The sequence below is a fragment of the Ciona robusta genome, chromosome 14, assembly GCF_009617815.1.
Source record: "Ciona robusta chromosome 14, ASM961781v2".
Taxonomy (NCBI): Eukaryota; Metazoa; Chordata; class Ascidiacea; order Phlebobranchia; family Cionidae; genus Ciona; species Ciona robusta.
Genome location: NC_143248.1, coordinates 3,065,425 through 3,078,517, shown reverse-complemented (window position 1 = coordinate 3,078,517; position 13,093 = coordinate 3,065,425). Strand labels below are relative to the sequence as shown.

Sequence of the window (13,093 nt, the reverse complement as noted above, 5' to 3'; positions counted from 1 at the left end):
CATGGTATTTATAAAGGCAAATGTAAACATGTGACCAATTGCGCAAATAAACGTGAGGTGATATTTTAAACTAGACAACCAACACTCACTCACTATACGCTCTTGCTCTAACACATGCACTGTCGTGACAAAGTCCCGTGCTGCGTATATTCCTGTCGATTAAGCTGCGTAATTTCCTTTATTTTCAGCATCAGTAATGTTACTTACTGAGTAGTAAACACGTCTTGCAAACTGCTAGTTATCTATTGCTCAATATAAACTTTTTGCATATATGGTAGTTTGGGGGAAGATGGTCTATGTTTTTATTCCCTCTTATCGTCACATTTAGTAGTACACAACAAATATTTATAGAATTATTTAACCGTATCACCATGGCTATTTACAAGAGCTTTGTTAATTGTTTAAATACGATTAGGAAATATGGGATATTATGCGCCAAATTTATCCCATCCTACACTTACCTAATATATGTTTCAATGGATTATATTTTCATATAATATACAGCTGGTTCAAATTATTAAACAATTCAGAATGTTTGCCCGGGCACTGCATGCCACAAGATCATAACCGCAGAAATTGGGATATAGCTGATGGGTTATTCTAAAAGAAGACATGTTTTAATTCCCTTTCTTGTTGCCAAATGGGAATTTGGTATTAAACAAAGAGTATGTATACAGAATTATATGGGCGTAGCCATGGGACTTAAAACGCTATAAATTCTTAAAAATGCGACCAGCAAATATGTGTGTTTAATGCTAACAGTGTACTATATATTTGTTTACTTAGTGGAACTATAAACAAAACTGAACCACATTTTAAAAGGTTGGTATTAATAAAGGCTACATTGAAAACGAAATTTTGGTTAAAATTCCGCAAACTTTAAAACCGAAGACCAAGACGTTTTATTGCGTCATGGAAATATTTCTGTAGGCCTACGCTGTTTAAAATGTTATAACGTAATATTGGTGGTTAAAAACAAGCTGCAGGCTGGAAAAATACAAGCGTTCGTGTAATTTTCCGCCAATATAAAAAAGTTGAGATTTGACAGCCACGCTTTTTTTTACAGTAAGATTTTTCTCGTACAGTGTTTTTAACGAATATGGCATTTTGTTGCCAATATCCTTCTTTTCGTTACTTTCATTTATTTGTCGTTATCGTATTCAAAGATGTTTAAACGGGAATAGCGACTGTTGCTTCGCTATTTACAAAATTGTAGCTGTTAACGTTTCATCTACTACGTTCACATGTACACAGCTACAAGATTAAGTAAATCCACAAACTTTCTTGAATAGTACGGGCACGAGGTGTAACAGAACACCGTATTACAACGGCTGGCATTGTACCGCCACGCCAGAAACGAGTTTCATCCACTCATTTATGAACAATTCTTAGCGTAGCCGTTGATCCAAGGTTCGAAAGAAGGGTTTGTGTGACTGTAAGCGGTGCTGGTTTTCGACGGTTGAACAACTTTTTAACATTTGAATAGACACTGGCTGTGTTTACTTTAGAACGGGAACTCCCCTTTTTCGCTTTGTACAGAAAATGAGATCAACGTGCCCAAAGTATTGTGCCTCGTTAAAGAGTACGAAAGCGTATTAACCGTGCGTTGACACATAGCTGTAGTTTGTTTACGAAGTGTTTATATAAGCAAACTGTACCGTTGACTGTAACTATATTTTGCTAGTATTCTCTTACGCTGTTTAGGAAGTAGACTTGAGCTCCTATTACAGTAAAAAGTAAGGCACCAGTAATGTAGTAATGCGTTTGTAATATGTCTGTTTCATGCCAGATTGAAAAGAGCAAAGAGACACACAACAATTCGTGGTTCAGATTGAACATTGTACTCAAGAGAAGAGCTTTTTTAAGCATCGTCATTTTTACTCTGGCTTCTTATCTATGCATTTTCAAAGTACCAGTTGGTAACTTGGTATACGGAGAAAGGAAAGGCCCAATAGATTGTACATCCCGGAATTACAGCAGACAAGGCAAAACATTTGGAACTCAAGATAGCGCACCTCTAAAACCACAATGCGAGAACTTGTTGTTTAACCTTACGAATGGAGCATGGGTAATGCATAAGGAATACAACCAGAGTGTAATACAGGAAATAGAAACAACGATTTCACTTGTGAGGAAATCGTTAAGTTTTCCGAAGGTTTACTGGCGAAAAGATGGTAAATGTGGCGCAAAAGTAACCTTGCCTGGCGGTAAAACTGCGAGTATGTGCGACCATACCAGCAGCAAGCCATGCTGTTCAAATAAACTAAGTGGAGTATGTTCTAAGGCAGATTCAATGGCTTGTTTTTGTCCGGATTGTTTGGATATGAGAAAGTATATCCACGGGGAAGTGGCAAAGTGGAAACCGAATGACAACCGGTACGTTGATTGATTATAAATACTCTCTCTGGTACGACATTTTAACAGTGCACATATAAACAATACGGCGAACTTTAAGATGTAATTTTTTACCACATATGCTAAATATATACTGGTTTATGATAAATTATGTAAAACTGGAGCTATGTAGTGCAAACAGTTTGGTTCTGAAATTTGAGACTATTGTGTGTTGGAATTTCAACATATGCCCACTGCTATAAGGTGTTATTTTGTTCATGGAAAACAAAAGACCAAGAAATCGTGTTTGAATAATTAAGCGTGGAAAACCTGAATGTAACATTACAGTTGTACCATAGTACACTTCAGTATACTATGGTTTTACGCTGTACGGTTATGACTTATTTTAAATACGCCTACAGGTGCCGGATGATTCATTATAAACCACACGAAGCGTGTGCTGTGTTAAACGCCAATACAATAAGAAGGAAGTTCTATTTTGTCGGCGATTCTTTGATACGAAACACGTTCCTTGGTCTAATGATATCTTTAAGTGGTCGAACTGAAGATGGAGCAATGAAAGGATGCACAACTAAAAAAAGCAAAGTAAGGATAACGGAATTCGTTATATAGTAGGGCGGGGGGAGATGGGACACCTTTAACACATAATATATAATTATCCTGATCGTGTTTAAACAATTAACAACGGTCTATGTGAGTCATGAGAATACGGTTTAATAATACTTTTATTTGTTTACTACCAAATGTGACAAGAAAATAGAATAAAAAGGTGTCCCATCTCCCCCCACCCTACCATAAGACAGTTATTCTCTTTTAAACAACCCGTACCCGCGTACAAGTTACCACGTCCGTATATACCTTACTTTATGCTCGTGTGGTGAGGGTGTCCCGTTTTCCCCCACCGTACTATATAGGTACCAAAATTTGTTTTCATATAAATAACGAAAAATTTCAGACAATTTTTTATACAGAATTTGTGTCGTGGAAATCTACAATTCATGTTATACGACTGTCTTGTTGAGACGGCCCAATCTACTGATGACGTCAGTAATACGTCATTATGCAATGGCGGGCATCGAAATTTTGACGTGGAATTCAAACCATATTTTTCAAGCAAATATTCAAACGAGTTCTACAGTTTGGTACAAAGTGTTCTTCATCAAAATGAGACTTACCTTGCTGTCGGTATCGGTAAGGATAGAATTATTTACTTTATGTCTCTTCAAACGCGGTAGGACGTCTCATAAAAGTGTAACAACAAAGAGGCGGAATATATAGCGACAGAACGACAATCGTTACAATATAGTAAGGTGGTGTAAGATGGGACATGACTTTATTCATCTTTCTCTTCTCATTTGGTGGTAAACAAAGAATATTTACAGATTATAACTGTAGCCACATGACTCGAGAACCTTCTTAATTGTTTAATGCAAGCCTTATTTGGTTATGTAGCAAATTAATAGTTCCAAATAAACACGACAACTTATTTTCCAGGTGTTCTGGACCACTGTGACGTGAACAAAGTAATTAACCAATTTCTTAACCCAGCGCTAATGCTGCTCAAACAAGAAAAGGCAAAGTGGCCCAAAATTACGTGGGTGCTGCCTTTAAAAGCGGGGGTAATAAGCCCTTGGAAGTATTGGGGGTTGTGTAACGTTGAAGACGGTTTAAATAGTTTTTCAGCGAGAATGAGAAACTTTCTGGACATAAATGAAATAAAGACGTTTGATTTTAGAAAGTTAACTACATTTGTTCATAGTTACGACGGAACGCATTATGGCATGGGAGTTAACATTATGAAAGCGCAAATTTGGTTAAATTATATGGCGACTGTTTTATAAAAAGAATAGGTTTTTATAGAGACAGGTTTTTATAAGTTGGCAAATCGTTTTTTCTTATTTAAAGACGTGACAAAATGCCAACTTGCGTTTATTAAGTAGGGTTGGGGAAGTCGATGGAACGTGGTTTAAACAACAGCCTATCTATGAAGCTCTTTAACAGGCGGTTTTCCTAAATTTTTTAACGATCTTTGTTTACTACCAAATGAAACGGTAAAAGGGAGTGAAAAGGTGTCCCGTCTTCCCACCCTTACAATACATTACCAGTGTTCGTGTAAAACACTATGCATTTAAAATCTATCCACAGATGGGAACCATATTACCGCCTTGTGGTATACTCACATGCATAAAACTGTACTTTTAAAAACATTTGTTTAAATTACTGTTGTAGTTCCTATTGCGAAGAATGAGTAACGAAAGCAAAACTGGGAGACAATACAGAAAACACTGGAGCTACTCTGTTTATTTAAGTCACTGTAACTAAAAAGTTGTTTTATTTTTGTGTTGGCACCAAATATAATACACCCAGCGTCGTCGTGTCAGATTATGAACGTGTATCTTTTGTACAGTTATATATCAGTGCAGTGGATAAGTTAAGAGTTGAAAGGAAATATACGATCTGTATCAAAAGTGGCTTTACAATGTTGTGCAAAAACATCACAAGCATATTCTACATACAACGGGTTTCAAATATATTGGGACGAAATTGTTAAAATAAGTTGCGGTTACAAGACAGTAGGTATAGGTAGAACAACCACGTTTATATATCGAAATAGGGCAAAGTTTTTAGTTAAATACTATGTGTTGTTTTTGTCCAGATACATTTCTTACGTAAACGCTTTTAAAATGGACAATGTTTTATACATTTACAATTTGTAGAAAATAAATGGTTATTATTAATTACAATAACCGTTTTATATAGCTGTGAAAGCAACACCAAATTAATTATTCAATATATAGTTTGTTTTTTTCGAAGAAAATAGAACAGATAATCAATTTATGAAGGATATGGTTATTATTTTAAATTTTGTTTTAAGTTTGCAAAACAAAAGTATACACGAAGTTATTAATCAAAAAACGAGAACAGTTTTTATATAAATCTACATATTCAGACTAGCTACCGAAGTGATATAATAACGACCTGCTTACATAATCTACAATAAAGAAACACTAAGTTAATAAAAATGCAATAGGAATGCATTACAAAGGTGAATGCAAAGTGTTTAGTAAACAATTGATGGATGATCTGCATAATCACATTTGAACATGAATGATTTTTTTAACTGCAAAATATTTAATCTACGAAAGCAAATGAAGAATGGTCTTAAAGAAAACAGTTTTCTGTGTTTCGTTAAGAATTTATAACCTTTTGAGCAACCTAATCTAAGTCCCCCAAATGGCGACAATTTTCACAAATCACCTGTATGAGAAAATCAAACAGATTTTTTTGGCTAGAATCTCATCCTAAGAACTCTTGGTTATAGTATAGTAACCAGCAATAACTATCACAGATTCTACTAAGAGTTAGTCAATTCATATTTTTTTGCGAAATTTTTACGAAGTCAAAATGTTATTTCTATTCCATTAATCTTGGATAAAGCAGCTTTTAATCTATGTCTAAAACATGCAGAAACCTGGTCTATAATGCAGTCTCTGTTCTGTCAAGTTTTTGCTGTGGTTGTGTAACTAACTGCGTACTGCAACTGTATATAGTTTAGTTGTTTCTATTCCTTTTCAAGCCAAGATTGTGAGGCAATTGCCGGCGTGGAACCCTTCACGTTAAATTGTTTGAGAGTAGATTCTAATTCTTGTTGATTCCCGGCAAATTAAGCAGATATGGCATTGTGCTGTGGCTCATTCATTGGATGAGATGGGGCATAATAACGGTATTTTATGCGGTGGGCATCGATACTTCAATGCATGGTACAGAGATTATGGAATGCCATCGCAAAGTCAAGTCTTTAACATGGTATTTTCCATATCGGACAGATGATGCACATTCCAGCCTCTTCGAAGTCTGAGCAAACACTTAAAAAATTCCTCATATAGACTCATATCTCTTGTCTTTTTGGCAATTATCTACACAAGAATATATCTGTTTATTTAAATGTCTAACTAAAAATTAATCCAAACTGTATACCTGTGGAAATGTCTATTACTGCTATGCCAATAATTCATTATGCTTGCTTTTTAACAAATTGAAAAATCAGCTCCAATTTCTTTACTGAGCGTCCTAAAAAGTAACCAACATAATATTAAAATTGAAAAAAATCAACCCTGCACTATAGTTACCAGTATAGTAAACTGATGAATTAACATCAGATAAAATATCACTAATAATAAACTTTCTTCTGTTTTTTTTTTGTCAATAAAGTCTGAGTCTGTGTATGGAATTGCAGCTTGCAGGTGCTGAAGTGCGATGTTGGTCTGTGTCTGGCTTATAATAAACTAAAATATTAAAGTTTAGCTTACTAATGAAATCAGTTATAACACACACAATGGCAGCATAACTTTTCTGTTTGTAAATCTATACTGCGTATATCTGCACAGACATAGAACTACGCAAATGAGTGATAAAAACTAATTTTAACAACGAATCTGATACAACATATCTTTAACAATATCTACCCCTACTATACGTGGAAGTATTATTAAAAAATAGCGACCGCACAAGCACAGTTTCAACAAAAACGTCGCATAACTTTGCTAAACCAATGCAAAAAGATACGTTGCTATGGACTTAGCTTGGTAGACATACTCTCGGTCGCCACCTATCGATTTTTTTTGTGGCAAGTGGTCTATTGCTCCAACCCAGTGGTCACTAATGGGTTGTCCAAATTATCATGATAATTTTTATGGCTGCAGCCATATATAAACAAATGAAAATTCCCCCCAAACATAACACCCACAAGTAACATACATGGTAACTGGTAAGCTGGCACGAGGTGTTAAACCCGTGTGATAACGACTGTCTTTTCCGGCCATGCGAGGATAAAGCACGTTACATTCATTCATTCATTCATTCATTCATATTTTGAACCTAAGACCAGTTTGTATTACAGTTAATTACAATTGAAAATAAAGCATTTAAAAGAGAATGCGAGCATCAGATATGTACACTGTTGAGCTGTATAAGGTAAGATTTGTAGGTTTACGAATGTTTAATTCGTACTATACATAATAACATAAATGCTTAGCTGTTTCACACGAAAGTTTAAAATGACGTTTTTTAATAGCAGGATAGGGTACGATATAGATGCCGTTAGCTCTTTTATCCCATATTTTCTAAATGTGTTTTAACAAGTTTAGAAACGCTCTTTTAGAGACATGAGAATAAATTTAAATAATTGTGTAAATATTCTTCATTTAATACCAAATAGGACGTTGAAAGAAAATGAAAAATTTAGCAATCTTTGAGCTACTCTGTATGCAAAAAAACAATGTATCATTTTTAGAATGACTGATCTTATAAATCGTTAATAAATAATAGGTAAGTATAGTAGGGCGGGGTGGGGGAAGATGGAACACCTTTAGCACATAATATCTATATATCCTGACCGTGTTTTAAACAATTAACAACGGTCTATATGGGAGTCATGAGGATACGGTTTTATAATTCTTTAAATGTTCTTTGTTTACTAGCAATTGGAACGAGAAAATAGAATGAAAAGGTGGCCTATCTTCCCCCACCCTAATATATACTATATACAATGTAACGACATAGTATACAGAAGCCACTTCATTATATACTATGGTAATACTTATACGGTTATGAATGAATGTTAGTCTGAGAAAAACTTTGTACACGCAATTTGTGTTTAAAGTGTCTCGCTACTAACGGAACGCCGTTCCAGTAAACTTAAAAAAAAAATTTCCAATTTTTCTTTTATCCTATGGAGTTATAAAAGGTGATAATTACCAGGGGAAACGACGACTTGCTGCGGTGGTTGTTGTACACAAACAACTTGTGGGTTGCCCTACAAAAAGAGTATAAATATAAACGTTTTAGAGAATTAAACATAATATTAGGGATAGTTTATAGTTGTTGTAAAAGTTAATTTATAGTGTATTGAGGGTTTCTCCACCGCGCTTTTATTTGACACTTTTACTCAAGTAGTTTTTTTTTCAAAGCGTGTTTTTTACGCTTTGGTTTTGGTGCTAATTCCTTCTCTTCGTTGTTTTAATTAATCTGATCTTCGTTACTGTTTTCGAAGAGATGAATAAAATGGTATGTTATAGTTATTATAAACGTACCCCATCAGTTTCACAGCAGCCAGCTCCGCAACAACTAGCACTGCCAATAACAACGGTATGGTATGAGCAACCAAAACTAGCGCTCATGATGCAGAGTATGAATGAAAGAAAACCAATCACGGCCAACGCGAAGCATAAATACTCAACATTCTGCAGATATATAGTATCTTGTTAATAAGGAATTACTTGAAAAATAGATGCTTGCTTCAAATCGGGAAATTACACAAGATTAGTAAGAGTATAGTAGCATTCAGATCATTCATAATCAGATTTACAAGTGCCAACCAAATGAAGTCTTTATGCACACTTTTGTTCCTATTAGAAGTTTAACTTGACATTAATTAAACATAAATGGCTCGTGTGTCTGATAGGTGCAGCCAACTTTGGGTGTAGCCAACGTCGGTATAGCGACCACGCTTTTCTTCCAACTAAATGTAAACATGTTTTTAACCGTAAGCGTGTTTTAACAACCTTTGTCTTCTCGCTATACCCTGTCTTTTCGTTTAACATATTTCAAAATCTTCGCTATCGTAATCCAAGAAGAGACAAATTAGTATTATTACATAAGCCAATTGCTATTTTAAATCAGTCGTCAACAAGTTTTAAACGATAATTTGTTTAACTGACGGATCTTATACAATAACTGATGAAAAATATTGGCAAAATAGATTTACCGCGCTGTAAAAGCCAAGAACTATTCCGGCAGCAACTTGTCCCAATAAGAATATCGCTGCTGTGACGGAAAAACTCATATGAGCGTTTATCTGGATATATAAGTATTATATTAAAGCGCTGACGAATTTGCTTGTAACACTAAACTTACGACAGATGAAGATGGCCGGTTCCTGCTAGCGAAAATTCCAAGAATACCAGCAATCAAAACCTAGTACGTATAGGTATCATATTTAACAGTATTCTACCTAATTTATATCAAATATTTGTGAATAGATGGCAGTTGCAACGTTTAATTATTATAGATGCATTGACTGAATATAGGTGCATGAAACCAAATTTAACTTCGGTTCATCCATTTCATGTCATCCTCCATGCAGTTGTCAAAACAATTAAAAATACTGATATTATTGTTATTGATTAATGAATAAATAAATATGTTTTATTTATCCTCACATTACAGAGCAACGGCAGTCGTTATAACACGGGTGTTCTGTTTCACAGAATTCGTGCCCAACGACTTGCGAGTTACCTCTTACAGCCAATATAGCACGGTGGGGGAAGATGGGACACCTTTTCACTCTATTTTCTCGTTCCATTAGGTTGTAAACAAAGAATTGTGCAAATAATTATAAAACCGCATCCTTACGACTCTCATATTGACTGTTGTTAATTGTATAAAACACGATCATGATATTTGGATATTATGTGATGTAAGTGTCCCATCTTACCCTATATACAGTATATTAGTAGTAACGTGTGACATGTATAGAAGTTATGTATACTAACCCATACACCAGGCAATAATCCTTGCAACTCTGGGAAATAATGGGTGAATAATACTGCGCGACAGGTAGAAACCGGATAATAAAGACAAACCATGTCTGGCGCGACATTTTTTTTAGTTGATACAATTACAATACCAAGCACAATGCTTAATACACCAAGAATTGTTTCCGAAACCTGCCAATAAAATACGAGTCGTAACCTGTCTGTATCGGTTAGTTTAAATAAACTTAGGCCAAAAAAACCCGGGTTTTCTGGTCAGTTTTAATACAATTATGACAGCCCATATGTAGTAGAGTGGGGAAGATGGGGCACCTTTTCATTCTATTTTCTCGTCCCATTTGGTAGTAAACAAAAAACACTTAAAGAATTATCAAACCGTATCCTTACGACTCCAATAGACCGATGTTAATTTTAAAAATACGATCAGGGTATTAGGTTATTATGTGCTAAAGGTGTTCCGTCTTGCCCCGTCCTACTAACGATACGATTGCCTTCATTTTAAATGTTACGGTTTAAAAACTAAAACTAACTTCAGTGATTTGACTTCTGACATCACTGAGTATGGCTTTAGTTTTTAATCAAGACGTAAAATCGTATCATACATATATATATATACGGGCTGTCATGTTTGTATTAAATAAAGTAACTGTAATAAATTCCGTGAATCTGATCCTGATCTGATGGTGTGCATTTAGCAGAACGATTTTTGTGTACGCTAATGAATTGAGCCAGGATTCGGTGCTACGAAATGATAACAGTCAAAATTCAAGCCCAGTCAAATGTATAATATATAGTGTTGGGAGAAGATGGGACACCTTGCAAAGAATTATAAAATCGTAGCCTCACGATCGTTGTTGATTTAAAACACGATCGGGATATTTGGATATAGTAGGATGGGGGAAGATGGGACTGCCGTTCATTCTAATTTCTCGACTCATTTGGTAGTAAACAAAGGAAATTCAAACAAACCTAAATCCGTATCCTCACGTCTTCCATAGACGGTTGTTAATTGTTTAAAACACGATCAGGATGTTTTGGTTATTAGTGTTAAAGGTGTCCCATCTTCCCCACCCTACTATATAAAATATATAAACTTCGCCTAAATGGCATCGTTAGTCTCTTAACTAAATATAAAGCATATAAACTGTTATTATACTCACAGCAAGATCAAAGATGACATTTTTATATCGACTTGGGTTCCGAACAGGCACTGCTGGATTAAGTATAAGAGCTTGATGGGCATCTACGTTTGCCATTTTGAGCAAAATATCTTAAAAGCTAATGTCTATATAAGAAGATGCTATAAATCAGAATTAATCAAAAACATTATTGAGTATTTTGAGAAAAATAACGGCCGGTAATAAACAGCTTTTTAACAAGAAGTAAAGCGGTCATAATTTAAAAAATCCTTTTTTTATGAATTCATAGGTTTTATATTTATAGTAGTGTGGGGGAAGATGGGACATCTTTTCATTCCATTTTCTTGCCCCATTTGCTAGTAAACAAAGAAAATTCAACAGATTATAAAACCGTATCCTCACGACTCCTATATGGACCGTTGTTACTTGTTGAAAACACGGTCAGGATATTTGAATATTATGTGCTAAAGATGTCCCTTCTTTCCCCACCCTACTATATCACTCTCTTATACCCTGTCGCTTAAAATATTTTACGTTTGTCACAAACATTTCCAATGATTTAAATAAAAGCCTCGTGTTAACTCCAGCTATTACTATTTTACTGGCTGTCTAGCGCCACCGTCTGACTGGCTTATACATTGCCTTTCTCCTGTCTTTGCTATGCGAAGTTGCGAACGCCGTCTCTCTAGTCTGCGTTTCAGTACAGGTTCTTGCATAGTTCTGTTAGCATCGCCATTTTAGTGTAACTATTGTAAGATTTAGTTATTATGTGTTCAGCTATTAACATTGTTGCTAACTCCTACAATTACGTATGTTTATGTTGTTTCCCGCCAGTGTACTATGACGTCATTTTGGTGTTTGTGATGGGGAGATGACGCATTAAGTTAACCACGTTTTTATTGGCAGTTGGGTCTAGTTCTGTTGAGTGTATTGTGTTATCCAGCGTTTTAATATATGTATGATTCTATTTGAATAAGCGACTGAACATAACTGTTTTTTTAATCTCTCTCTGCATCTGTCTCTCTGTGTGTCTGTCTCTCTTTGGCTCTCTATCTGGCTGCTGTGGCTGTTATTTTGGTTATTGTTGGAATCTGGCTATCGTGTATGATTTGCGTTATCGTCAATACAACTCTACATATTCATCAAGAGGAGAGCATTAATTAAGGTATAAACTACAGTCGCTTATTCCTTATACGGCTAAAACTGCAGCCGTGTTCGAGTTAAACCCTAGCTCCTACACCTCGTCTAAAGCCGGTGCATGGTGTTTATAAAGGCAAATGTTAACATGTGACCAATTGCGCAAATAAACGTGAGGCGATATTTTAAACTAGACAACCAACGCTCACTCATTATATGCTCTTGCTCTAACATATGCACTGTCGTGATAAAGTCCCGTGCTGCATATTTCATGTCGATGTTTTATTTTCAGCATTGGAAATGTTACTCACTGATTGGTAAACAAGTCTTTCAAACTGCAAGTTATACTATATTGCGCATTGAAAACGCCCCGTGTGCTACAGCTTTTGAAAAGTAACTATAAAATAAACAAGTTAATAAACATTCATGCCTTCAATATATATATCATCAACCAAACTTAAATTAGAATCACGATATTAAATGTTTCTAAATATTGACACTTCACGTTATATATTATTTATCATGCTTTGCATGTATGGCAGTTTGGGGTAAGATGGTTTATATTTTTATTCCCTTTTACATTTGGTAGTAAACAAAGAATATTAATAGAATTATTTAACGGTGTCACCATGACTATATACAAGAGCTTTGATAACTGTATAAATACGATTGGAAAAATGGGATATTATGCGCTAACGTTATCCCACCTTACCCCAACCTAATATATGTTTCAATTGGTTATTTCTATATAATTTACAGCTGGTTCAAATGATTAAACAATTCAAAATATTTGCCCGAGCACTGCATATCACAAGATCATAACTGCAGAAATTGCGATATAGTTGGGATATCCTAAGATGGGACATGTTTTAATTCTATTTCTTGTCTCATTTGGTAGTAAACAAAGAA

The 13,093-nt window shown here is 35.0% G+C and overlaps 2 protein-coding genes across 3 annotated transcripts; one reads left to right on the top strand and one right to left on the bottom strand.

The window, feature by feature from the left end:
* The first annotated feature begins 912 nt into the window (after positions 1–912).
* On the top strand, positions 913–4,740 carry LOC149724982 (uncharacterized). Its single transcript, XM_089892626.1, has 4 exons — positions 913–2,376; positions 2,757–2,940; positions 3,327–3,546; positions 3,850–4,740. The coding sequence occupies exons 1-4, from the start codon at positions 1,772–1,774 to the stop codon at positions 4,194–4,196; spliced, it is 1,356 nt and encodes a 451-aa protein (XP_089748752.1). The 5' UTR covers positions 913–1,771; the 3' UTR covers positions 4,197–4,740.
* LOC149724981 (uncharacterized) lies at positions 4,669–11,682 on the bottom strand. Of its 2 annotated transcripts, XM_089892630.1 has the most exons (6): positions 11,069–11,682; positions 9,909–10,082; positions 9,271–9,330; positions 9,122–9,211; positions 8,448–8,597; positions 4,669–8,170 (listed from the first exon to the last, which is right to left on the bottom strand). In XM_089892630.1, the coding sequence occupies exons 1-6, from the start codon at positions 11,162–11,164 to the stop codon at positions 8,093–8,095; spliced, it is 648 nt and encodes a 215-aa protein (XP_089748756.1). In that variant the 5' UTR covers positions 11,165–11,682; the 3' UTR covers positions 4,669–8,092. The 2 variants fall into 2 exon arrangements, with proteins under 2 accessions (XP_089748756.1, XP_089748757.1); XM_089892631.1 differs by lacking the exon at positions 9,909–10,082.
* Between the last annotated feature and the right edge of the window lie 1,411 nt (positions 11,683–13,093).

What these genes read in the sequence shown, in the direction of transcription:
- LOC149724982 (XM_089892626.1), top strand. Translation starts at nt 1,772, where the DNA reads ATGTCTGTTTCATGCCAGATTGAAAAGAGCAAAGAGACACACAACAAT. An exon ending in TGGAAACCGAATGACAACCG is followed by an intron (nt 2,377 to 2,756) that starts GTACGTTGATTG and finishes ATACGCCTACAG; the next exon opens with GTGCCGGATGATTCATTATA. An exon ending in GCACAACTAAAAAAAGCAAA is followed by an intron (nt 2,941 to 3,326) that starts GTAAGGATAACG and finishes TTTTTTATACAG; the next exon opens with AATTTGTGTCGTGGAAATCT.
- LOC149724981 (XM_089892630.1), bottom strand. Translation starts at nt 11,164, where the DNA reads ATGGCAAACGTAGATGCCCATCAAGCTCTTATACTTAATCCAGCAGTG. An exon ending in ACCGGCCATCTTCATCTGTC is followed by an intron (nt 9,212 to 9,270) that starts GTAAGTTTAGTG and finishes TTATATATCCAG; the next exon opens with ATAAACGCTCATATGAGTTT. An exon ending in TTCTTGGCTTTTACAGCGCG is followed by an intron (nt 8,598 to 9,121) that starts GTAAATCTATTT and finishes ATATATCTGCAG; the next exon opens with AATGTTGAGTATTTATGCTT.